The 25,137-nt window shown below is 44.2% G+C and overlaps 1 protein-coding gene across 3 annotated transcripts in view; it reads right to left on the bottom strand.

Moving 5' to 3' along the window:
- Window positions 1-2,991: 2,991 nt before the first annotated feature.
- Window positions 2,992-25,137, bottom strand: part of DVL1 (dishevelled segment polarity protein 1) — an 86,822-nt gene continuing 64,676 nt past the window's right edge. For 2 of the 3 annotated variants that reach the window (XM_086764587.1, XM_086764589.1), the window contains 10 exons: window positions 19,045-19,138; window positions 18,064-18,133; window positions 17,129-17,268; window positions 16,729-16,805; window positions 16,175-16,242; window positions 14,463-14,612; window positions 10,096-10,227; window positions 8,706-8,873; window positions 7,989-8,195; window positions 2,992-3,433 (listed from right to left, as the gene is read on the bottom strand). In XM_086764587.1, the coding sequence (XP_086620713.1) occupies window positions 3,015-3,433; window positions 7,989-8,195; window positions 8,706-8,873; window positions 10,096-10,227; window positions 14,463-14,612; window positions 16,175-16,242; window positions 16,729-16,805; window positions 17,129-17,268; window positions 18,064-18,133; window positions 19,045-19,138 (1,525 nt within the window). In that variant the 3' untranslated portion in view covers window positions 2,992-3,014. The remainder of the gene's footprint in view (window positions 3,434-7,988; window positions 8,196-8,705; window positions 8,874-10,095; window positions 10,228-14,462; window positions 14,613-16,174; window positions 16,243-16,728; window positions 16,806-17,128; window positions 17,269-18,063; window positions 18,134-19,044; window positions 19,139-25,137) is intronic. The other variant, XM_086764588.1, reaches the window with a different exon arrangement.

Genomic DNA, 25,137 nt, shown 5'->3' with positions numbered 1-25,137 from the left:
AACCAGCCTCTCCACTGTCCGCTACAAAGCGGGAAATGAAGCTTTTGTTTACCACACAGCGGCCGTTCGGGATCGCCCTCTTCCCAGAAGGGACATTTACATTCTCCTCCTGCTCGCCGTACGCAGCGGGTTCTACACGCAGAGCGGTTTAACCAGCGTCTGTCAGCACCCTCAGTACTCGTTATCTGCCAGAAATGGATGCCTGGCTGCGGGTGGAGCTGGCTCAGGCTGGATTTAGCAGCCTGATCTCCCCAGCAGACGAACGCTTTCCCACACAGATGCTACGGACCGTCAGCCTCATTCCAGACCTACCCCAAACACGGAGATACGTAACACAGGTGTTCCAACAGAGCAGCAAGGACCAGCCAGACACAGAGCAGCTTCTGCCAACAGCGTAACAACAAGACAAAAAACACAGCAGGTGCGTAAACCACAACTCCTGAAAAGACATGAGGAAACTAAACACGTTTTTTCCATGGGTTAAAGCTCAGCCTCCAGCTTGAATCCCTTTCGGAAATGTCTTATTAAAATGAAGTCTTTTCCTCCAGCCTTGTAAGTTCTGCCTTAAGACAAAGCGGGCCAGAAAAATCGTAAAAGACCGTAAAAGTTAAAATTGATTTAAAAGTAGAACCACTAGTGATTGTCAGTAAAGTCACAGACTCCTTAGCAGTGTCTCTTGGAGACGCAGCAGAATTACAGAATTATTTTACCCTGATTTATTTAATTGCTTTAAGTGTCAATCTTTCAAAACGGTTTACTGAGCTTAGGTAGCATCTTTGCTGCATTACTGCGAGGAGGAAGGGAACAGAAAGGACACTGTTGCACAGCCAAGCTTTAGGTAGTGCCATTCTTTTGAACAAGACTAGATGACCTTTGAAGGTCCCTTCCAACCCTAACCATTCTATGATTCTATACATGTGCAATCCATGCTAGCCCATCAGATGGATTACGACGAAAGCACCGCTTTCAGAAACACTATGTAGCTTTTCAGGAGATTTTTGGAAAGAAAACTGTCCAAAACCACTCACCTAGTCTGAGTCACAAAGTTTCCTAAATGCCTAGCTCTCTTTTGAAAGTGAGAGTTAAGTCTCCAATTAACACAGACACCTGAAAATGTTACTCTGACTTTTTGTAAAAGGGATTTGTTCACACACAGAACTGTAATAGGAAAAGAAGGAGTGAAAAATCGATGAGAATGAACAACACAGAAAACGGACAGTTTGAAGAGTCATTTTTCAGGGTGACAAAGGAACGTGAAATTACACGTATACAGTGAGAAAGACACGTTCTCTTTTGACATTCGTCTCAGATAGTCACACTACCCATAAAGCATGGAACGTAACAAAAAGCAGCTTCTTACCAGGGAAGAAAATGCTTATATACAGTAAAAACTGCTTTTAAAGCACCTGTCCTAAAACCTGCCATAAGCAGGTATCTCACAAAGGAGGATTTAACTGAGGCACGGCCCCGCGGTCAAATGCCACTGTGTGGCTGCAGCTTAACACCTATTTCCATTAAATGAGCCACCGGAACAGGGTGTGGGTGTGCTCGCACCATTCCCTCATCCAGATAATTTTAAAAAGCTTCTTAAATGTCAGAGAAGGTTCCTGAACGTACTTTGTCAAGCGCCCGTAGCCTTAGAGAGAGAAACACGCAGCAATGTAACCTTGGGGATATACAACAGCAGCTGCTTAAGTCAAAGCTCCCCAGCAGAAGCCGTAGCTCGGGTCTCTCTGTGTCAGCAGAGATTCGTTCGTTGTACCAGTTACAAACCCTGCTCAAAACACCCCCTCACCTCTCTGCTAACAGCTAGCTCCTGTCTGTGTCCAGAACACGTTCCCTTGGGTAACACTGCAACTGGGACTAGACACCTCCAGGTTTCTATTTAAAAAAAAAAAAAAAAAAAAAAAAAAAAAAAAAAAAAGAGATACTGCTCAGAAATTAAAAACGGACAAAGAAGTGATCAAAATTAATAACTGTGTTCTGGGGGGAGCCAGGATTTACCTACGTCTCTGCTAGAATGGGGTAAATATCCTCTTCAAAGGGGAAAAGCTGCAGCTACACTAACAGAATGGCAGAGCAGCAACTGCCCTATTTCTGTGGAAACAGCTTTTAAAACCTGTAAGTGTGCGTTATAACCAGAAGGAACAGACACATCTGTCAGCAGGGAGGTGACTGAAATGCCCAGGAACAGACTGCAGCTACACAGTCGCCAGCGTGAGACTAAATGAAATCACTTCACAAGTTCTGCACGAGGAGCACAAACAGTGCAAGACTCCACCTCGATAGAATAAGATAAAAAAAAAAAAAAAAAAAAAAAAAAAGAAAAAGAAAGGTTGATTTATACTCCCTAGTCAGCAGTCACAACTTTGCCCTCTGCTAGGAATTGGTTGAGCCTGCTCCTTTCCAAGCACGCGTTGTCTGTACGCTTGCGGGTGCCACGTCTGCTCTGAGTGCCGACCGCCGCATCCGAGAAACAGCGTTAGACGGCAGTATCACAGATACTGCCCAACCGTCGTTTTTACCTTGTAAGAGAAAAAGCAGGGAAAAATAAAAGTGCTACTATGCATTACTGGAAATTTAGAAGTCATGTGAAATAACAGTCCTTGAATCAGCCAAAGAGATACACTCATTGCGCTGGAGTAGGTGCCACAATTACCAAAGCTCGTTAAGATGTGAATATACACCAGCCATTCACAATCAAAAACAAGAGGTGAAGAAAGGGGGGGGGGGGGGGGAAAAGGCAACGAAAAGATGCCATCAATCTGCTGATATTTAACAATCCCAGGAGATTTTTTTTGTTTGTTTTTGTGAGGTGATTTTTTTGTGGTTTTTTTTTTTTGTTTTGTTGATTTTTCTGCAACACAATTGCAAACCAGGAAGGCGTGACATGCAAGACAGCCAAGTTTCTTCCATTAAGTGTTCGACAAGGACCAAATCGCCCACCCACCCCCAAAACAATCCCCCACCCCGGCCCCGGCTCTTCCCCAAGCAGAGTCTGAAGGCACTTCCTCTCACATGATGTCGACAAAGAATTCACAAGGGTTGCCCATCGCCTTCTGGAAGGACTGCCGGCTCCCTGTCAGCTCCGGAGGAACAGAGCTCAATTCCCTCACGGGGGGCCCTCCAGGGGGTCCGCTGGTCCCGTAGACTTTGGAGCCCAGCTTGGGGAGACTGTAGAGGGGTGGGACTCCCGGAGGCCCGTAAGAATGATGGCTGTGGTGGCTTCTCTCGCTGTGGGTGGCAGAGACGTGACTCCGGTGGCTGAGCTGGCTGACGGGCCTCTCCCGACGCACGACGCTGGCGCCGCCGCTGCTGCGGGCGGTGTGGTCAGACTCGCTGCCGCTGCCAGCCGACTTGCGGTCCTTCTCTCTGCCAAGAGCTCTCCTGCTGTTCTCGCTATTGCTTCGGTTCGAGCCGCTGCTTTTGCTTCCTAAAGCCCACGAGCAAAAAGGACACACAGAAAAAGCAGAATCAGCTCACGTCCACTGCTGTCCCCCATTGTCAGCTCCTACAACGCCCACAGATCCAGGTATGACCGCTGTAATGGCAACAACGATGACAAAACCAGGCCTGAACGTGCTGGTGGTGGCTGATGGGGTTTAGCAACGACAATGGGTAGAACAAAGCTGACAAGGTTGTGCCATGCACAGGTACACGTAGACACTTTGGGGCTTGCACAGTGAAAGCAGCAGCTAGCCTGGCACCACGGGCCGAAAGCCGTCTGCTCCGCTGCCGCCCCACTGACTGCAGAGAGGGGAGGAGGAAAAACAGAGGGAAGAAGCAGGCATTTGGGTTCTGACTCAAGCAAACGAGGTTCAATCTAATTGCAACTGTCTATGGGCAAATATTTTTCAAAAAGAAACTCATCTGCGGTCTCTGCCACCCTTGGTCACACTGGCCATATTTGCACCCAGGGCCAAGTCATATGAGATTAACAGATGTCCTTTTGCTGGCTTCATGCGTAGATTCTTTTAAAATTCATCACTAGAGTGTTCTGTTGTTGGATAATTGTTCAAAAAACCAGTTATTTGTTGAACTGCTCTACGACGAATCAGTAACAGGCAGGATGTTCCCAGCAGAGGCCACTAAATCAACTCGGAAAAACCAAGCACTGCTGCTGGTGTGTAAGCCGAGCCGTTGCTACACAGAAGCTTCACTAAACTTCAGGACTGATTTTACATGAAAGTTGAAGGTCATGCTCTGTTACCATGAGAGATGGTAGACTAGGGATGATGTCAGGAGACGCTTCCAAGTTAGTTATTCTTCAGAAAACCTCAACAAACCAACCCACGGAATATCTCGGTGAGTTCATGCCATCTTAGTGCAAGACTGTCTTCCCAAAAAGAATCTCCCCCTAGGAGAGCAGGGGACCAGCTCTTGCGTATAAATGAGCCACTGGGGTCAGTGAAATGGGAAAAAGAGAGACTCTGAGCTGCTCCTCTCCTCAACTACAGACGATCATCACCACCTGTCTGCTGCAGCTGATGTTCAGAGCAGGCAAAGAGGAGATGCAGGAAAACAAGTCTGACCTGGTGTGTATGGCGGAAAAGCGAGATTCCCCTGCAGAGCGCAAGGAAAGCTGGGGATCGATGGAAAACACAGAACACAAAATCCCTGGACTCAAAGTCAGTATTCTGGGACCCTGAAATGGTATCTGCTGATTGTACCCCTATCAGCTCTTTTCTGCTTTGTGCCTCCCTTTTCTTCCATCTGTACGTGGAGATATGAAGATGGGTTCAGCTGCTCTCACCAAACACTACAAGGATTCATTAAAGGGAGCTTTTTGAAGAGGTAAGGTGCTCCCTGAGCTGTCATTTCAAATGTTTCGTAACAATCATCTTGTAAAAACAAACGAGAGGAGAAACTACTTGTTAGCAGGTTGACTGTTACAGCTCCAAAGAACACCACCGAGATTATCTCCAAGAAGCGTTTCTGTAAAGCTCTCTGGCATAGCACATCATTCAGAGTGGAAGAAAACCGACGTTTTATTTTAACCCTTCCACAGCTAAAACGCCTCTGCCTTTATTTCATGATGCATTCTGTTGCTACCCATCCAAACCCTGCAAACCTTACCCCAGGTCACTATTCCTTGATGCAAGCTCCTCAGACACAAGAATTCATTCCCATTTCCGTAGCTTGTGGCCGAGTAAAGATCATGCACGGGAGAAAGACAGCAATATATGCTTTCAGTGCAGCCGATCTTGAGAGCTCTTCCACAGTCAGCTGGACTGACACGGCCTTAGGGCACTCCGGTATATCTGGAGTGGCAGTTCTAGCAGATCTGCCAAGACTCCAGAAGGTCTAGTGGGTAATGCAGACTTCTTATCCCAGAAAAACCTGGCTTTCTGCAGCTGCACTCCAAGCTGATTACACGGCAGAAAGAAAATAGAGAAACCATATACAGCAGTCTATCTAAGAATAATCAGCAGCACAGCCGTTCTCCTCCGATCATGCCGAGATTCGCTCTCTACCTGACGTGCCTTTCAATCCTGTCACAGAACAATCAGAAAGTCCTTTTAAGCCCTGAGTTTAAGCGCAATTTAACAACAGTGTCACCCTCTTGGCAGCTAGTAACTGGCCTGTCTCGGAGACACGCAGCCCAATCCAAAGCCGAAGTGTGAAATGCTGCGAACTTGACACATGAAGCTTCCACGTGAGTCCTCCTGGGCAGCGGCAGGAGAACCTCCAGAGATTGTGTAGGTGTACTTCTACTGTTCCTGTCTCAATAACTGACCTCCTGTGAGCCTGAACAAATTCATCCTTCCTACTTCTTTCGTCTCTGCAGTCTGTAGCCTGGTGATCTCTCACACTACCCATCTGAACAGTGAGCACCTACCAAAACAGGGATGTGACTTTGAGCAGCAACCTAAACTGAACAGAGCCTTGAACAGAACTGCAACATCACAGAAAACGTCGCTAGATCTTCTTCCCCATCTGTTGCTTGCCAGAACACAGCTTCAGTCTGTCTCTTGACCCAAATCTTAGGCTTTTGTCTGTAACCCTCAGCAAATACGCTGTGTTCACCTCAAAAACACGTGGCATTCACTGGGCTCTGAGCAGTGCTCTTGCTCACTGGATGAATTCCGCGACAATCTAACATTGCACATAAAAGAGAGGCTTGGTAAGAAACCCAATTCTAACATCCTGTGTTGAGAGCGACCAGCGTAACCTTGTGTCCCGGTACTCTTAATACCTGCCTGAGAGATCTGGGTGGTCTCTCAGTAAACGAGTGGCGGAAGGACACTGGTAGATCAATCCAATCCATACGGATGATGTCAGGTTAATAAATTAGGGGCTGGGATTATTTATTTATGTACATTATGAATAGCAGTGAAGAGAGCAGTGACAGGAATTTCCCATCTGCGCTGACAGAGAGGTACCTGATGCTGTTCACACGAGGGCAGACAAGCTGATACGCTAACACCACGCTACTGGACTACTGTGCATTGAGACAGGTTGGGCGTCCAAAACAATTAAAAAGAAAAAAAAAAAGAAAAAAATACAGCTAAACATTTGGGTCACAAGTCTAAATGATCATGCTGTGAATTCATTATTATTATGGAGGCGTTGGAAGCTTACCAATCCCCTAGAGTCAGCCATTCCTCTATGAATCCTTCAGTCTAATGCTTGCTCAGAACAAAACAAGGGAATAACAGTTACAAAACAAGAAACGACACAGAAGTGTAGTTTCCAAAAGAACACGGAAAGCATTGGAACCTTTCAAAATCGAACACCTTGGCGCCTTTCACAAGGCTCCCTTTAGCCAGTAACCCAGGTCGCATGGATGAAATACCATACCTTTCCTATTCCAGCAGCGGAGATCTAATATTCTGCTGCCCACAGAACCAGCTGCCAAAAAAAATAATCACATTCTTCCCAGCACAATCACCTTGTAGTTCTAAAACTTCTGGATACCACTGAGAGCTTCCCCAGACATTCTTATTTTGAGGTAAGGCGGGAAGCAGCAGTGCTAAAATCCTGGGAACAAGTTCCTGTTACGGAATTTCTTTTGTGCAATTTTGCAAAATCTAACTGGCTGTGGTAAACAGGAAGAAGTTACATCCAAGTTACTGGATGTTCACCATAAAAAACACAGAGAATCTTCACCTGTTCTTTACCGGCAGCGTTTCCAAAAGCAAAACTCACTCTGGAAGTGATTTAAAAAAAAAAAAATAAATCTGTACAGCCAAAAATATACATAATTTTTGTTTACTAAGATTTAAAAATGAACCACAAAATTATGCAAGGGCAGGAAAGGAGGAGGTCAGGTTTTTAATCCATGCAGTATTATCTTTTTTTCCCTGTTGTATATTACAAAAGGGACTCTCCTCCCTGTGAGCAGTGTTTCAGCCCTGTAAACGACCTGGCTGGCCCCCTCACGCTTGTCTCACATAAGCAAAGAGAGTGATTTTCCTTTTGTACTGAGCATCGAAGTGAAAGACAAGAGCACCCTGGTTCTAATCCCTGTTCTATCAGCGCCAAAACGGCCTAAAACAAGCGACTGCCACCCCGCTGCTGGGCTCTGGCCTCTAAAAAGGGAGGCAATAGCCAATCTGTTTTAACAGGGTGGACAATGGAGTGACTAATGTTGGCCTGATTGGCTTGATCTAAGCAGTGGTTCTCCGTGTGGGGCTGGTGGGTAAGAAAAGCACAGCTGCCCAGGCCACCACGGACGTGACAAAGAGCTTGGCTCCAGTTCCCCACCGGCATTTTGCGTGGGGTACAGAACTACAGCAGAACTACACACAGCACGTGTTCTGTTCTCTACCGGCCCAGTTCAAACGCCCCGGCAGTTTCAATACAGAGCTGAAAGGCCAACCCACCCCATCACACACACAAACGGTTCCGATTAAGTGCGGTCGCACCAATTCATGCAGGTAGCATCCAAAACCACAAGACAGGAGCACAGACGGCACGGAGAAACTCAAGCAAATGGTTCGGGATAATGACAGCTGCAGAAATAAATACCGGATTAACCATCTTACCTTCACTTTGCTGGCTCCCTGCGCTGCCACTACCGTAGCTAAAGCCTGGGTCTTGGTATGCCGGCGGGAAACACGGAGGGGGCAGAGGATACTGATAGGGGTATCCTTGGCCTAACGGCCAGGGAGCAGCAGAATGTGGGAGTGGAGCAAGGGTATCCTGATCCGAGGCTCCGCTGGAACCGTTGTTAAGGTTCAGTGCAGCCATATCTGTAAAAGAGAGAAGAAAAAAAAAAAAAAGTGAAGATTGTGTTTTTACCCAGCAGCTGACTCCTGCACATCAATAACGGCTGACACAGCACCAGTGTGGTGAGGAACTGGAGGGGCTCACTCAAAACGTCAGGCAGGGCAGGGCAGGCAGAAGTAGGTCCCACTGAGCAGCACGGTGCCTTCGCAGCGTTCCCACAAGCCAAGGAGGAACCATCCCCATTTTACAGACTGGGAACTGAGTGTGACTGACAAGCAGGAAAGTCAGTGGCACCACCAGAAATAAATCCTGCTCTCTTGAGCCTGCCCTGTTTGATGAGCTCATCCTTCTCCTCCAAGTGGTCTAATTGCTCCGTCTAACAGGAAGCGTCAACCAGTTATCATGCAACTTCCGAATAACGGCCCGTTCTGAAACGCCACTTATTAAATCCTACAAACTTTCCTCTGTACACGCTGCGAGCACAGAAGGGACAACACACATGCAGCTTTGCCCTTCCCAGACAGGGAACTTACTGCCACAGAGGTCTCCAAAGACGTAATAGCACTGTTCCGAGAAGGTGATTTTGTTCACAGTGTGCCTGAGGTAGCCGTGTTTTAACATGCTGCTGGCATACTTTCTAGCCTCCCGTCGGTCTTTGAAGCCTTCCACGTGTGTGTAAAGCCAGTCAACTACATCTGCTCCTGAAATAAGAAAAGGAAGAGGAGACACAAGATCATCTGAGAAAAATTGATCTTTTTTGGTTTATTATTAACCTTCACATTATCACACAGCCCACAGGCACTACTCTGCCAGGTACTGAACACAAATATGAACAGGTAGAATCTTGCTGCAGAGATTAAAACAGTATTTTAATTACTCAGCCTAACTGCTAAATTAGTTGCCAAACAACAATAAAGAAAGCAAAGAATTATCTTGCATCCAGTTGAACACTCCATTAACAGCGACACAAAATGCACAGAAAATGTTATAGTCATGCTGTTCAAACCCTTCTGAGTTGCAGTGAGGAAAACGACACAGGATTTACAGAACAGAGGTGACTGGGACAGCCATCTTCCTCAAGAGGCAGATGTTACGTTGTCAACAGACCTGGGTTCCAACCCCTTTCTCAGGAAAAAGTAACTACAGCCTAGACTGACGAAATGTCAGCACAGTTCAGGTCACAGGACAGTCAGAATCAAAGGCAGACTAGCTGTGGTAATTTTAAATTTAATTAAGGTGTTGTCGTAGTTCAGCCCCAACGGGGACCAGACTACGCAGTCTCTCTCTCACTCCCCCCACTCTCCGAGAGAATAGGAGGAGATTTGACAAACAAAAGAAAACCAGGGAAAAAAAAAAAAAACCAAACACGCGGGTTAAGATTGAACAAAAAGTAAATTTAACAGTAATGACAGAAGAAAACAATAGAGTGATGGAACACAAATACAGTACAATAGCTCACAACAGATCTCCACATCCAGTCTCTTCCAACTAGGAGGGCCTCCCTTCAGCACCCTCCTCACTTATATACTGAGCATGATGTCAGATGGGATGGAATAGTCCTTTGGCTAATTTGGGTAAATTAACCCCAGCTGTTAGCTAATTAGTTAACTATCCCAGCCATAGGGGCTGCCAGCTTCAGTTCTCCACCCAGCTCAGGTAAATATTAACTCTATCCTGGCCAGAACCAGGACAGGTGTTTTATTAAGGTCCTGTGGCTGTCTGGAACCGGAATTACAAGGATTGTAGCTCTGCTGAACTTGGGCAGATTGCTAGTGCCACAAGTAAAATCTGAGATACAACAACTAAGATGTCATAGACAGGAAAAAAAAACGAAAAAAAAAACCACCACACATAAAGACAGTTTCTTCAGCCTCTCTCCAAAAGCCACTGTTTGTTTTCCCCAGCATTCCTCTGACAGCTTACCTATCACTGCGTTGGAGATGGTGATTTTTAACCACATCCTGTCCCGAATCTCAAGGCCTGAGTCTGGCAGCTGCATAACCTTGACGATAGTGGCCATGTCACTCTTCACAGTTAAGGGAGACTCTTCTAATTCTAAAAGGAAGAAAGGTCACATGCTGCTTTGAAATTAACTGAGTCTGAGAAGAAGAACTCAGCTCCCGGTTCGGATGAAAGGTTTCAAGACACAGCTTTACCAACTGCTGCCAAAAAAGACACCAAGGTTCCCAAATGCACCCTCGTACAGCCCCTACGCACCCAACAGCTCAGGGCACTGTATGCAAAACTTTGTAGGAAAAGGGTTTTTGGCTTGCTCTAGCTTTTGGTTTAATTGCCAGGAATAACACTCATCTGCATGGAGAAAGAGGACCACCATGTCTCAATCAACGTCCATTTGTTTTTTTAAGATCTGGACATCAGCGTAATTGGGGAGTATTGAAATTAGAAAATATTAGACGCCACTTTGCCTCTACGCATGGTAGAGGAGGAATTTCTAAAGGAACTAGACTTCTACAGTAGGCACCTCAGTTCAGCAGTGTGAATCTCAGCCCTGTTTTTCTGGGTTTATTATAAAAATAAACCCAGAATTCATGTCGAGCATGTGTGTCCTGTGTTTGTAGTTCAGACCCTTCTTCACCCTCCTCCCTCCCCCTCTCCCAGCTCCCCACATTACCCACCTTTCAAAAGCACAAGGGAACCAATTTTGTCCTTTTCCAGCAACCCAAACTTTCGATAAAAGGTATAACAAGCATGAAACAATGAAAACTGAAAATGCTTCTTTCAATACATGCACTGCTAATACGCAGGAAAATATCCCAGACCACCTATGCATGCAGTTCCAATACTTACAAAGTCTGAATAAACACAAAAAATTTGCTTTTGCTTTAAGTTAGTTTGGTTAGTGGCAAAAAGCAACATGTTTGTTTGGGGGGGGGGAAAAAAAAAAAACAACCAACAAACCGACATTCAAATAAATTACATGAGGAGCAATAAATCACATTTTCTTGGTGACCTGAGACCTGCATATAAAGAACAATACTGGCCAAACAATCATCAATATTTTTTAAGTCTGCTAGCTGCTATACAAATATGAAAAATTCTAAGATGCATCTAAAATGTAGTCACTGTCTGAACTCAGTCAGCTATGGGCCTGACTACCTGACCAGGCGTGTCCACGTCTGGGGAACGGCACGGACAGTAACTCCTTTGCAGGGAACCAGAACTACCATAAAGCTCTTTCTCCAGGCTTTGGTTATTGGTTTTGAGTGGCATTTTTCTCCCATTAGCAGATCCTGGTAGTAAAAAAAGAGGTGTATGCTCCAGAAAAAAAAAGTCCTACCACATGTAATACCACCACTGGCTTGTATCCTTATTGAGTAAGGAAGCACACGTTTCTCCAAGCAAAAAGGCCCCAGGAAATTACGCAGTGCCTCAGGCTGGATACTACTAAGCAGAAATAGTTTGAAGTGTCAATTCAAAATCCTCTGAAGTCCACGTGAGAGAAAAAGAGAACTTTCAAACAATGTCAGCGGCCTGCATTTTGAAACAGCAAAACTTCCAAGAAACGCTGAAACACCTGAAGTTAATCTCATGGAATGGGACAGCACTACAGCACTACCTTGCAGAAAGGGGTCCTGTACTGGATGGAGGGGGGGGGGGGGGGGGGAAGAAAAAAAAAAAAAAACAAAACTCGCCCTTAGCAGAGTAACCCAGGAGCAGAGTTCGCACTGACAGAGGCAGCAAGTCCAACGCTCACAAACCACTGTCAGAGAATATTCTCCTGCATCAGCCAGAACACTGCTGGAGAACAAGAAACTTAAAACCAATAACTACTACGAAGCACCTCAGTCTGCCTCGGTTTGCATAGCCCTGTTTTTGAAGAAATGCGCCTGGGAAAATAAAGAGCTAACACAGAGTAATTCCTACTGTGTGCTGGTGATTTGTACGGCCCCAAAATCTCAGCTACTTTAAGCACTAGCACTGATGCGATGATGGCTGTGCAAATGCTTCAGGTATCAGAATTTCACTTTTGATCCAGAGGCCAAACAGCAAAAGGAACGCTAGCCAGCAGGAAAGCAGTTATTCGGTCCGTTGACATTATCCTGGCCTTGCTGTACAGAGTACAACAGCAGGCATCCACAATACTTAAAACAAGGAACCAGGAACCAGATTTGTCTGAGATGGCTCCATTAATTCACTGCTTCCACTTTCACAGCCAGATTCTGTAGAACAGATCCTGTATTTGCTTCAAATACCAGTGACTCCAGCCTCAGACGAACTGAAACCGAGAAGCTTGCTCTGGAACGTGAGAAGTCAGAAAGCACCATTTTGCGTGAAGCTCGTCGTTCTTTGAGATGTCAATGTGCAGTCTTGCCTGGCCTCTCTCTCTCTCCTCTGTTCCTCCCCAGCTTTGTCTCTCCTGCCCAAGAGCTTCACATGAGAGGTGCCCCTTGTAGCCAGGGCCCTCAGGTGCTGCCTGCCGTGTTTGGGGGGGGGTGGGTAGCAGTGCTGAACTGAAGGACTGTTACGCAAAAGATGACAATAAAGGTCAGGGTACTCCCCATTTTCTTCCATTCAGGAAAGGAAACACTCAAGTCACTGTCAGAAAAATGAGAAGCTGTCTCCAGAAACATGGTTCTGCTCCCAAATAACCTTTATTTTAAAAGTATGACTGAGAGGGCGTCTGCGTTCCGCACTTCCCAATCACATCACTGTAGATCAGGGCACACGATACATGAAGAGTTCGAGAGGAACGCAGAGTAACAGACTCTTGGTTTTGACAGCAATCAGCAGATATATTTGATTCCAGCAATCTTTAGCACCTGTAAGGCTGAAAACACATCTCAAGATAAAGCAGTCATCAGGGGAGCGGTTCACTTGCTTTCTACTGTGGATGCATTTCCCCTTCAGTGGTGCTGCCTGCTACCTGGAGAGGCACTGAGCTACTACACCTACAAAAAGGATAACTGCCCTTTCAGTTCAAGGTGAGGTCTAATTCCAGGAACTATGTGCTTATAAAATCTGAGAGAAAGTAGAAGAGGCAGACACCTATGTAGTCTGATAGGACTTAACCAGTTCCCTTGCACGCTTCAGCCATGCATTTGTGCAGGGAAGATCCTGTCACTAATCATCAACACACTGGTCTTTAAAATCCTCAAAGTGTCGTTTTTCTTGTTTATTTTGTTTTTTTGTTTCCTGAATGATTTCCTCCCTTTCTCTCTGGAAAATCTTACAAAATGGAAAAAGTTACTCGGTCCTAAATTTAGACACTTAAGCACCCCTTATTAAAGACGTCAGTATTTATCTGGCTTTCAACGAACGCGTACCGAGGTAGCATTGTTCCACAAATGAGATAATCTCCTCAGAACTTTAAAGCCACTTCAAGATTTCTATGTGTATAAAAACAAATGTAATAAATCTCCTTTTTACAGATGAATAAATCTGATTGAAAAGTTGCATCTCTAGAGAAATTCTTCCATATTATTATTACAGGAAACAAACACATACTAATGAGGTGGAAAGCACCTCAAAACTTTCATGTGAAGTAAACTGAAGTGCCGTTTTAAATATTAACACTTTCCTGAAGTAGGACTTCAGCGGACAGTGTTCTCAGACACATATGCTCCTCGTCTATTTGTCATGCCTTACTGCCACGTGTTTCAACCCAAACCCTAGCTTTTATCCCCTGCTTACATCAGAAAGCAAAGTAAAATAAAGGAAGAGTTTATATTCTTTAAACAAAAATTTCCAAGATAAAGAACCATGATAACTTGCTGGTTACGTGGATATGACTAGAGGCTGCCACAGAGAGACAAACCAGCAAAGACGACTCAACTCTACTGTAATTTCACATGGGACATCACATTTGTTTTTTCCGTGTTCAATAAACTCTATAAGTATTAAAAAAAAGTACACAAGAAGGCTATGTGAATATCAGTGGAAGATTTCCTAAATGACACACTAACATTATTATCCAGTGACATCTACCTGAATTATTAAAATTTATTTTAAAACAGTCAAATGCAAGGAGAAAGCTCTCACGTTCATCTGAGGGGATAAAGTTGGAGGCCTGCCTTGTAACTTTAAAAGGGACCAGAAACCACCTCTTCCTGACCATGAACCCCGGCAAAACACCACTGCGTTAACTTCTGACCTTCCGAAATAGGTTTTACGCTCCCCATGAGAATCACAAATTTAAGAAAGCATTCAAGAGTTCTGTGGCCGCTGTCGTTTTCATCGTGCTTGTGGCTGGGGTCGGTTTTGCGCACAGCTCTGCACTGCTGGCCCCGAGCAGAAGATGCCTGCCCTGTGCTGGCCGCAGTGTGACTTACTTTCCGAATCGGGAATTGAGCTTGTTAGTGAGGAGCTGGTAGATGTGGTGATGCTCATGGAGGGGCTCATACCGTAACGGGGGTACGCTCCCGTCATGGCTGTGGTATGAGAGATCCACGCTGCTGGGTCAATTGGCCTCACTGGTTCAGCTGCAAAACAAACAGAAAGGGAGAAAAAGACAAATGGATTCAGATTTGCAGCAAACACTACGACTAGAGTAAGAAGGAATTTTTTGAGGTGCAGAAGTCTGTGCCATTGGGTACAACTGAGATAGCCCCAGCACGAAGGGACAAAAAGCACCTTGCCAGCAGTAGCTGGTTTCCTCTTAGCAATTGTCACACCAGCCTAATAAGATAAAACCATGACATTCCTGTTCCTGCAACTGCAGTAGGAGTGAAATATTTCCCGTAGTGGGGAAAAAAGTCCAGTAATATTATTTCACTATTATTCTATAGAGTGAGACAGATTCTCATGTTGCTGAAATACTACCAAATGCTTTGCCCCAGCTGACTGGGAAATCTTTCCCTACTTCTCAGGGTCTGGGATCCAAAATAACCACTCAGACAGAAGGTGAATCTTCTGCTGAAGGTGAATCAGAACTGTAACTTGAGAGCTGAGTATCTCTCTGGAATAGTCTTGCAAAATAAATAGACAAGACAAAGACCATTTGAAGAGACTGGTGTCAGAGAGGAGTGAAAATTACACTCAGACTTTAAGAGCAGCCACACAGCAAGTCATTTCTAAAGCTGAGAATAAAACTCCATTTTCCTCATAATCTGGATTACTTCTTTTCTTCTGAATTACAGTGGCTGTTGTTCCATCGCCTTAAACTCAGAAATCCCGTAAGACAGCTCTGCCTGTGTTAGGTATTTCCACCAGATATCCCACACATTATTGCAACCAGTTCAGCCTGCCACAGACACGTCGCTGTTTGCCTTGGATAATGATGCACGCGCCTTCACTGAGCAAAGAACAAACTGATACACAAGCTCTCCCTGCAGCAAATCGGAAATATGGCATTTGTGGGGTTTTTCTTTTGATTATGCTGGTTTTCCTAAGGACTTCACAGAGAGCTCCTGTAGTCTGCACAAGTCTATTGCTTTTGTTTCAATGGACAACGCTATCCACATCTTCCTAGAAGGACTGGTGACAAACTGGTTTCAATACCATAAGCAGAGCACTCACCAGTAGGAGGCAGCTGTTTGTCACATGAGCACAGATCTTTTACAGCTATCGAAAGGTTTATTAAACTAGAAGTTTTTAAACTAGATCATCATTTTCAAGAGGTTTTAGGCATATCAAACAATGTTGTCTGCCTCAAATTTTAAAAATACTGAGTTTAAGTTGTTTCTAAAAAGTGTACACGTGACAAAATCAGGCTTTTTAACACTTAAATACAGTTATCCTCCAAACATTCTATCAATGGAAAGGTTGAGATCACAAGGATATACCCACCAAAAGGTTAAGAGCTTGATCCAAAGCCATGTGAATCAAAAGAAAAACTCCCACGAGCTCAGTGGGCACTGGAGTCTCAGAAAGAGTATCTTAAACCCCTGCCTCCCAAAACAAAAAGCAAAGAAACAACACAACCAAACTTAAAAGTATCAAACTTGCAAGGAACAGCAATCTGTTAGATGCCAAAATAACTGAAAATATTCTAGACCTTGAGGGCTCCACAGGAACCCAGCAAAGAGCAGGAATACGTACTCACCCCTGGGGATGGTGAAATAACTCCTGGGAGTAGGGTCCCAGCATTTGGCTACTGTTAGGCTGATGGGTCTAGAAGAAGAAAGAAAACAAGTCAAGGTGACTTAACATTCCTACAGGAGTCTTAACTGCTACAATGAACTCTTTGAAACAAACTTATTCCTATCCAACAGTTGTCAAATACATTCTGAGGATGCTTTTGAGATGTTGTTGAAATATTTTCAGTAGGAACCAGTATGAGGATGTTTCTGGTTTTGCACAGATCATGAGCACTATCGGTGAAATCTCTCAAATGATGAAGCTCTTGAGAGATTGAAACATCCATCACATAAACAAACACCGCACCCGAAACCAGGCAACTCCTAGTTTGTGTTGGTTTTGGCTGGTACACTGGAGCCAGTCTCACACATTCATCACTCACACTGAGAGGTTCAGAGTTGAGATCAGCAGCCACACTGGTTGTTTATCGAGATCAAAATGTTGATTTCCCCGAGGTTTGCCCAATACCAGTAACTGCACACGGAGGACAAGTAGTAAGAGATTTTGTGATGTGCTCACCCTGGTTTGGAGACTATTTCCCGTAAAACCCGTACTGCATCATCATTGCTCATGTTCTCAAAATTGACATCATTCACCTGAAACGTTGCAAAAAGCAGAGGTCAGGCTTTGCAAGAGGAAAGTTAAAGACATTTTAATTATTTGTTTCCAAATTTATTTGCCTTGGGACTGTTTAAATTCCTTTGAGCAGCTGCAGAAATATCGTTTCTCAGGGCACATCAACCATGCAGCAGAGCTCACAAAGAATGACAGATTTAAGTGACAGTAGTCTTTGTGACACATTTCTCCGAGTACAAATGAATTCTGGTCACTGATTACTAAGGCCATGGATCTGGCGGGGTGACTGAGCTGAGCCACCGACATACAAGCCAGCAGTGCGTATTTTTAGGCACGGACCAACCTGCAGAAGCATGTCTCCTGGTTCAATTCGGCCATCTGCTGCCACAGCCCCTCCTTTCATAATCGAGCCGATGTATATGCCACCATCGCCCCGGTCATTGCTCTGTCCCACAATGCTGATTCCCAGGAAGTTATACTTCTCTAAGAAGGTAGAAAGTGGAGGGTTGGATGGAGGAAAAAGCAAACGAAGTGATTGGAATGACAGTGGAGAGCTAACACCAGGCTACTTCAGTCTTGAGAAATCAGTTCTCTCAACACATCAGCTGGGCCACGTTTGACTCACAATTATCCCGGGCTGCCCTATCAGCGTACGTCTGCCTGGCACACGCAGGGAAAGGCAGCAGGGAAAGGCTGCTGAAGACATTCTTTTTTTCCACACAGGACATTGAAAAGTTTCATTCAAAAAATCAGCAAGAGAAACAACATTGAAAAGACACGTCTACACCTAGAAATTAGGCACCCCATCAGCATTAGGCAATGTTTTTTCCACGCGTCAAGAGTGGCAGGAAGAATTTGGTGCCACTGAAAAGCGCTGAATTGGCAGTCCTGCACATTTCTACATGGCTAAACAACGAAACGCATGAGCAGCAGAAATGCAAACCTCTGGTGCCCTTCTACCCTTGTTCCTAACAACGTCTGACCCCCTGCCATTCCTAGAACTAAAAGCAGAACTCTGTATGCTGGAGTTCCAGCTCCTTCCTGGGTTTTTTGGGAAGAATACTGATCTGCTTGTGCGAACGGCTCAGAACCACCCAGTCCTGGACCAGGAACCCAGGCACAGTCAGAGCAGCAACTCTCAGCTGCCATTCCCTTTAGTTCAGCTGGCATCTGTTCAAATCAAGGAACTTCCTACCACCTCCAAAGGCTGCCACACCACGACAAGATACATCTGTATCACTTGAAATTCGTAATAAACAACATTGCTTATCCTCTTACCCATGTTGAGCGTTACAGTGATGATATTTAGGGACATGGTAGAATCGGTGATGCTGCTGAACGAAGACGACTGCAAAATACAAAAGAAAATTCTCAAGGTTTTAAATGGCTCAGAATCAGATAATTAAAATAACTATTGATGATTAATTAATTGAGGAAAAAAAAAAAATCTGAACACAACCTGCACTTTCTCCAAAGACCTGTTTACAAAACACACAGAGCACGTTCCTATACTGAGGTTTCTCAGCTGAACATCACATGGAATAATTTCTGCTCCCTGATTACATGACTGGCAGGCAGACGTTCACATACTGAAGTGCCCAGTGTGGTGGGAATTATTACAGCCACAGCTCCTCCCTACAGAGAGGAGTGAAGGGAGCAGACACTCCCCTCTCTCCAAAATGAAATACAAGTGTGCTTATGAAATATCTTCTAAAACATTACTCCAGTTCTTGTGATAAAATATATGCACACTCGTTATTTAATCTGAGAAGTTAGTATTTATAGGAAATGAAACAGTAACTTTAAGAAGTAACTGTCACTTGGACCATCCTCATTCTGCTACCATAGGACTAGCGCAGGAAAGGGCAAGAGAAAGGATTCGTCATCTCCTATGAACGTGGATTTCCCCGTTCAGCAGAAGGCAAGTCTCAGCCATGATGTCTAACGCCACAGACAGCCCCAGCCCACATCAGCCAGTAGCACAGTGGAGGTTCTCCTGCAGAGGCTGGTCTTGACAGAGACAACGAGAAATGCGATCGCTTAACAGTAAAAGGAGAAAGGGAGAGCAAAAAAAGAATCTTGACTCCAGTGCTGCAGAACTTCAAACGTTAATGATGTAGTCCAGGGTAGACTGGAGCAAAGGGAGCCTTTCCGATTAATTCAACGGGGCACAGACCTCTCCTGGATCCCTTCCTAATCCACACACTACACTCAAAAATCACAGTTCACCTCCTCGGAAAATTATGATGCCAACCTTACCCTGTCGATCTGCCGCATCCTTTGTTTCCTCCTCCTGCGTTTATGCTTCCGGATGAGGCGGGATGAAGTACTTTGCTCAGTGGAGCTACTCAACCTGAGGGAAATTGAGAGCAAATGTCAACTCCGTAAAGCTGAGCCATTTGCATTTCTCTGCACCCTGCCAAAAGAAGGCAGAGTAGATCATACAGACACCGTCAGCTAACTTTCAGCGTATTGCTCTGCTTGTGCTGAACTGCTGCTCAATCCCAGTGCGTGCCGTATCTCAGCCTCTGCCTAGGAGCACAGAGAAGATACCAACCAGACTACAGCACGGATCAGAGAGCAGAATTTACTGACTCGCTTCCTTCCGAGAGCCAGACCGAGTGCAACCCACATCAAAACAGGCACATATCACCCTGATTTAACCACCCAAACGTCAGAGGTAGCCGTCTTCCACTACTTCAAATGTGGTCCTGACTGCAGACCCATCAAATTTAAATGCACACTGTAAGAACAGCCGCACATTAAATAATTATTTTAACCTCTGCTCTGAGAGAACAACAGACAACCTGGAAAATCTCTTAATATTAACTTTCATGAGGCTTGTCACGGTGCTGTTATTCTGTTCTGCTGCTATCCATCCTGTTAACAGAAACTTAATGTTGTGGCTTGGATTCAGTGAAATAAAATAGCAACTGATAATAGCTACTACCAAAGAGTGAATATGATCTACCTTTCCATAGTCTGTTAGGTTTTTATTTTGTTGTGGGTATTTTTTCAGGCTCTTCAAACTTGCAGAGCCTAAACGTGCCACATTCTAGATATAAATCTTTAAGATCCCCCCAAGAGTCAGGAACGTTAATCATTGTCATTCTGCAGACAGTGGCCTGAGACACAGAAAAACAAATGGGTTTGTCCAAATTAATTTCAGAAGCCTGGAACAAAGCCTAGATTTCAAAGATACCAGTGTAACACCACAGAGACATCTCTCCTCTATTATGTTAAGAATGACATGAAAAAAAAAGACAGAGTGATGCTCCATCATTAACCAAGAATAAAAAAAATCCAGCCCTATACAAGACAATTCATTGAACTGGCACTGTCACAAAGAAAACAGCGCCAGCCTTTTTCCCCTGTCTCCACGTCCCTCTCTTCAAAGTTCTAGCCACAGGCAGGAATGCTAGAACACCTCAAGCAAAACTTGATACCACCAACTTCGCAAAGGAGCCCGCTGTCAGAACACAACCCACCCCACTGGGAAACCCATCCTGCACAAAGCAGGCGTGTTTTAGTCGGGCACGCTGAGCCAAACAGTACAGGCGATGGCACTGCTCAGAGGGTGTGAATCTCCTGACAATCTCTGAGTTCACAAAACTATTTCAGGCATGTTAACCTCACACACTCCTGTTTTCCTCTCCCAGCAAGGCAAATTAATGTAAAGAACCTAGAGGTGGTATTTTCAAAAGAGATCAAAAGTTTGATAATTCTGGATGTGTAGAAACAGCTCGCAGCACCTGGTTTTCTAAGGCTTTACCTTTTCAGTAGGAAAAATAAAGAGGTCTCTCTCAGATGCAGGCCTCCCAAAATTGGAATTGTTCAACATCCACCACTCTTCTTGAAAGTACTGGCAAAGACTGACACAAAACCTCCTCTCACATTTTACTACCAATATTCTCCATCTTTCTATTTCCTCTCAGATTTCATTCTCCTCCTTTTCCCTCCTAGAACATTGCGTTAGTAGGATTCAGCTAAAACTCCAGCACACAACACTTTAGGAGAATCTGAAGAAAGGCAAGGCGCGTTGCTCCCGTCCCAGTGAACCTGCCTGCTCTTTGAGAAGGACAGCAAAATGAAAAGAGGCAAAAGCCTGCGGGAGCTTTGCTGCATAAACACAAGTCAAGCAACAAGATCCCTTCAAAGGCTACGAGAGAGATGCGAGTGCCCTTCTTCCACTGATTTCAGCAGGAATTCAGTGCTCCAGTCTGCAAACAAACCCTCTGCTCGCAGGCTCTGTTCCCTGCTGCAGACAGGATAGAAGGGGTGAAAGCCTCGCTCTTTCGCCAAATGAGGCAAGACTTTCCCCTGGTTTTGGGGATAGCTAGTCCATAACAGAAAGGACAGAAGTTTTTATCGGTCCTTTTTGCCACTGCAATCACACTTCACAGTCACTCACAGCATCCAGGTGTTGATTGCATTGACTACACTCACATTTCACCCACTGCCATACCATATTTTTGGCTTTATCCCAGTGTGCCTCACTTAAGGAGTACGCAATGCTTCCTGTCACCAACTTTTTTACAACGGCATCCTCTAACGGTTACTGTGGATAAAGAGAATTCATTAAACTCACAAACATCATTTCATTTACTCAGTTTCCCATTACTATGTCCCTGAAAGTGGTAATCCCTCTGGCTAACATCGCCTACTGTAAAAAGCAATTTTAAGTTAGCAATGTTCATACAGAGAAAGAAAATGGAGAGAAAAATGATACTGAAAGCCACACCTGCTTGTAGCAGGAGATCACGATGGGAATTCACCCAGTAGCAAAGTTCTCCCTCCACTTTCCAGACAATGGGCGTTTTATCTGGGTAGCAAGTTACGGAAACGAGGGGTAGGAACAGCAGAGTTTCAGCAGACAGGTCACTGAATTTCTTTGTGTCAAGCAGTCTTAGCAGTAATCTGGTGCTACTTCATGGCACTTTACATCTTAAGAAGTAAGCAACCTAAAAGTACCCTCCACCGTGTGTCAGTGTACTTCCTCTGACGTATTTTTCCCGATCACAGGCAGCACGTAAGATCTGCTGACTGCCAAGGCTGACTGCCTATGCCAATTTCTTCCTCCTGCTCTAGTGCACATCGATATGGTGCTGCTCAGAAAAACAAAGAATCATTATTTCCAGCTTTTAGTCTGATTTTCTAAAATTGGACTGGACAAAAATACCTTTCGCCAGCACCGAGTACAGCTAGAAAACAGGATTGCTCTCTGACTCCGAGTCCTTAGAAGGGATGTTTGAATCTACCATCAAGTATAGGACATAAAAATACTTTCATTATTGTCTTCAGAGACATGTATCAAGGATGAGCTCAAAAAGATGGAGTGGAAAAAAAGAAGAAAAGTCTAAGTACCCTGCAAACAGGCAGACAGAGTACAGCTGAGATGATGATGGTGTGAACAATCGGCTTATGCAAAAAAAAAAAAAAAAAAAAAAAAAAAGTGAAGTGTTCCTTCTTCACTTTCGCCCTCCCTATTTACTCTGGCAACTTGGGGGTGAGACCACTTTGGAAAATTCATTCAGTGTCAATACATGACCATAAGTTTAGATTCCTCTGTAACCAGTGAACATTTTAGATTTTTCTTTTAATTTAAACCAGCAAAACCAGAGTTTATTGGCAAATCTCTGAATTTCTGTTACCAGACGATAACATGTGAGAAGTGAAGTATTTCTTTCCGCAGTATTTTTTTAATTCCACTCAGCATTAGACTGGAGGAATGGAAATCAGTTCCTTAGAAAAGTCACAGCTCAGGTTTAGTTCAAGAGGACAGAAGACATTTCAAAGAAGCAACTACCTGAGCTAAAACAGCCTCTCACACTAGTTGCACAAAACCGATTGTCAGAAGGCACTGCAGAAAGATTTTTTTTTTGTGCTTATACGTTGGCTGCTCTACAGATAAACATTAGAAAATGCTACTTACTACTCTGGAGAAACCACAAACGGAGAGCTCGCTCAACTCAGTTTTTTCATCCCTTCTTGGGGGAACATGGACAATGACTTAAGCTGCCTTAGTAAGCCTGTGCCTAAGCAGAAGGCAGGACAGCTTGTTTTGGCAAGACTGCCGCAGTGTCTGAAAGCTATCTGCAAACATCAGGCTTCATGGTCTCTACAATTTCTTAAAAAAAGAGTCAAGCCTGTATCTATTTTCATGTAGCTGTGGTATACTTCTTCATCTGTTGTAATTTCTTTTAAATCTGTAGCCCTGATGCATCCTTGCTGAATTATTCATGCACACTGCGTATCTCAGATTCTACGAGTATCTGGATGCTAAATAGCAGCTCAAATCCGTTCAACGAGGAGTAATATTTTGATTTCTGAAGTATCCCCAGAAATGAGTTAAAGTTATTATTATAATTTGATGAGCAAAACAAGATGGTGTATTTGAGCTTTGGGGAAAAATAAAGTACAAAGATGAAAAACAAACGTGGAATCGTAACTATCAATTTCCTGCACTAGCTACTGGCCAAAACCCTGACTGCACGTTTAACAAAGGCTAAGCAATCCCACAGAAGAGATTTTTAAAAAGAAGAATAACAAGAATTTGCCCAATCTACATTCCCCAAAGGGAAAAAAAGGTAACAATTTGTTAAAGAAAGCTTATCCGTACAGTTTAAAAAGAACTAATGTTAATTTCTTAAATGAGAAATAAACATACTCATTTTTTGCAGTGAATTATTTTAGTTACATTGAACTGAGAATACTAATTACAAGTTGCTGACAATAATCCTACAGCTGCAGATGTCACATCTGCTACACCTTTATTTGCTTAACAGAAGGTAGAAATGATTCTTACTGCAAAGTTCACCTTGAGCTCCCTACATCAATCTGTACTCAAAATACCACCTACTACCTGCAAATAACAATAACGTTCAATTATATCACACTCTGAAAACAAAGGAAATAAATTATTGCACTCAGACTACTTCAACAGTTCTGTACTGTCCTATAATATCTGTGAACAAATTCATTCACTGAAACAAAAAAAAAATTATTCTAACTAAATGCAACAGAACTTTGTTAGAAAAGCACCCTCAACCTTACAAGCTCTCCACTTCCAAGACAGGAACATCCTTAACATACGATTTCTTCTCTCGGCGACCTCCTCCATGTACAATGTCCTTTACATCCCAGGTTCTGCCACCAGAGTTCATCAGCTGTTTCTAAACAACCTTTACCCCCTTCAACCTCCTTTTCCCCAGGCCGCTCTCTCCAGCGGAGCTGGAGCATGCTCCGTTTTCTACCTGGCTGTATCCACCCCTGAAGAAAACTTCTCCCTGCCAGCACAATCTCTCATCTGCTGGAGAGCACCATCACCGGAACACACCACATACCTCGGAGCATTCCATTTAGTTGTTCTTCCTGACTAGCTGGCCTGGCAGCTATTCTCGGTGCCAAAAGCTTCTGCCCCAGCCTAGAAAGGAAAAGGCCTGCACAGCAGCTTCCAAGAGTCTCTTTCTTCTCAGGTCAGACGCAGGAAGCTTTACTTTATTAATACCGAAAGGTTGAGCTGGGTCTGGTATAATGTGCTTCAGCGGCCACCCTGCCTGTGCTAATCCTGCCCTACTGCATATCTCGCTGCCATGGGAAGGATTAATTTATTTACCAGAAACAAAATCAGCTGCAGGGTTGTTGATGTTTTTGTGGGTTTCATTTTTGAGGGAGGGAAGAAGGGTTAGAAGCCCTGAAGGCTCAGAGCACATTCAGGTTAACTGCTGATCTTGCCAACCCTTTACACACACTAATACCCAGTGAAGTACAAAGCATCCAGAAGGAGAATTTTCTGTATCTTCAGGTGCTGGCAACTTCACTGTAACTGCAAAATAAAGTTCTTGAAACTGATTCAGGACCAAATCTTAACTGTTCATTTAGTTATCCTTTCAACCCTTTGGAAATACCCAGCCTTTAAAGAGAATTTGAACGAAACGCTGCTCTTCAACAGGTTTTTACGTTGTGACTAACTGCACGGCCAAATAGATCCACCGCGTTCAGGAAGCGAATAATCTGCTTGTAAACACAGAAAATGTTTAAGTATCTCCAGGACTTGTTGTTTTTTGCTGTTTCCATTCCACCTAAAATTTAAGAATATCATGTTGCACCTTATTTGTTTTAGCTACAGACCTCTGTGAACCACCAGAGATCTGTAACCTTCTTGTTCTCTGACAACTGACAGAAATCTGTTCTCATAGCTCAGCTGGGTGAACAACAGTTCTAGAGACAGTATTCAGAGAACGCTGTCACTGCAGCCAGGAAAGGGAAGAATATCCATTTTGACATCTTTAAAAACAGGTATTCTGAATCTGAGAAATATATTGGCTTCTAAACCTTCTACGGAAACACAAA

Source organism: Chlamydotis macqueenii, chromosome 21, assembly GCF_036417535.1.
Source record: "Chlamydotis macqueenii isolate bChlMac1 chromosome 21, bChlMac1.mat, whole genome shotgun sequence".
NCBI lineage: Eukaryota > Metazoa > Chordata > Aves > Otidiformes > Otididae > Chlamydotis > Chlamydotis macqueenii.
This window is presented reverse-complemented; position numbering and strand designations above follow the sequence as displayed.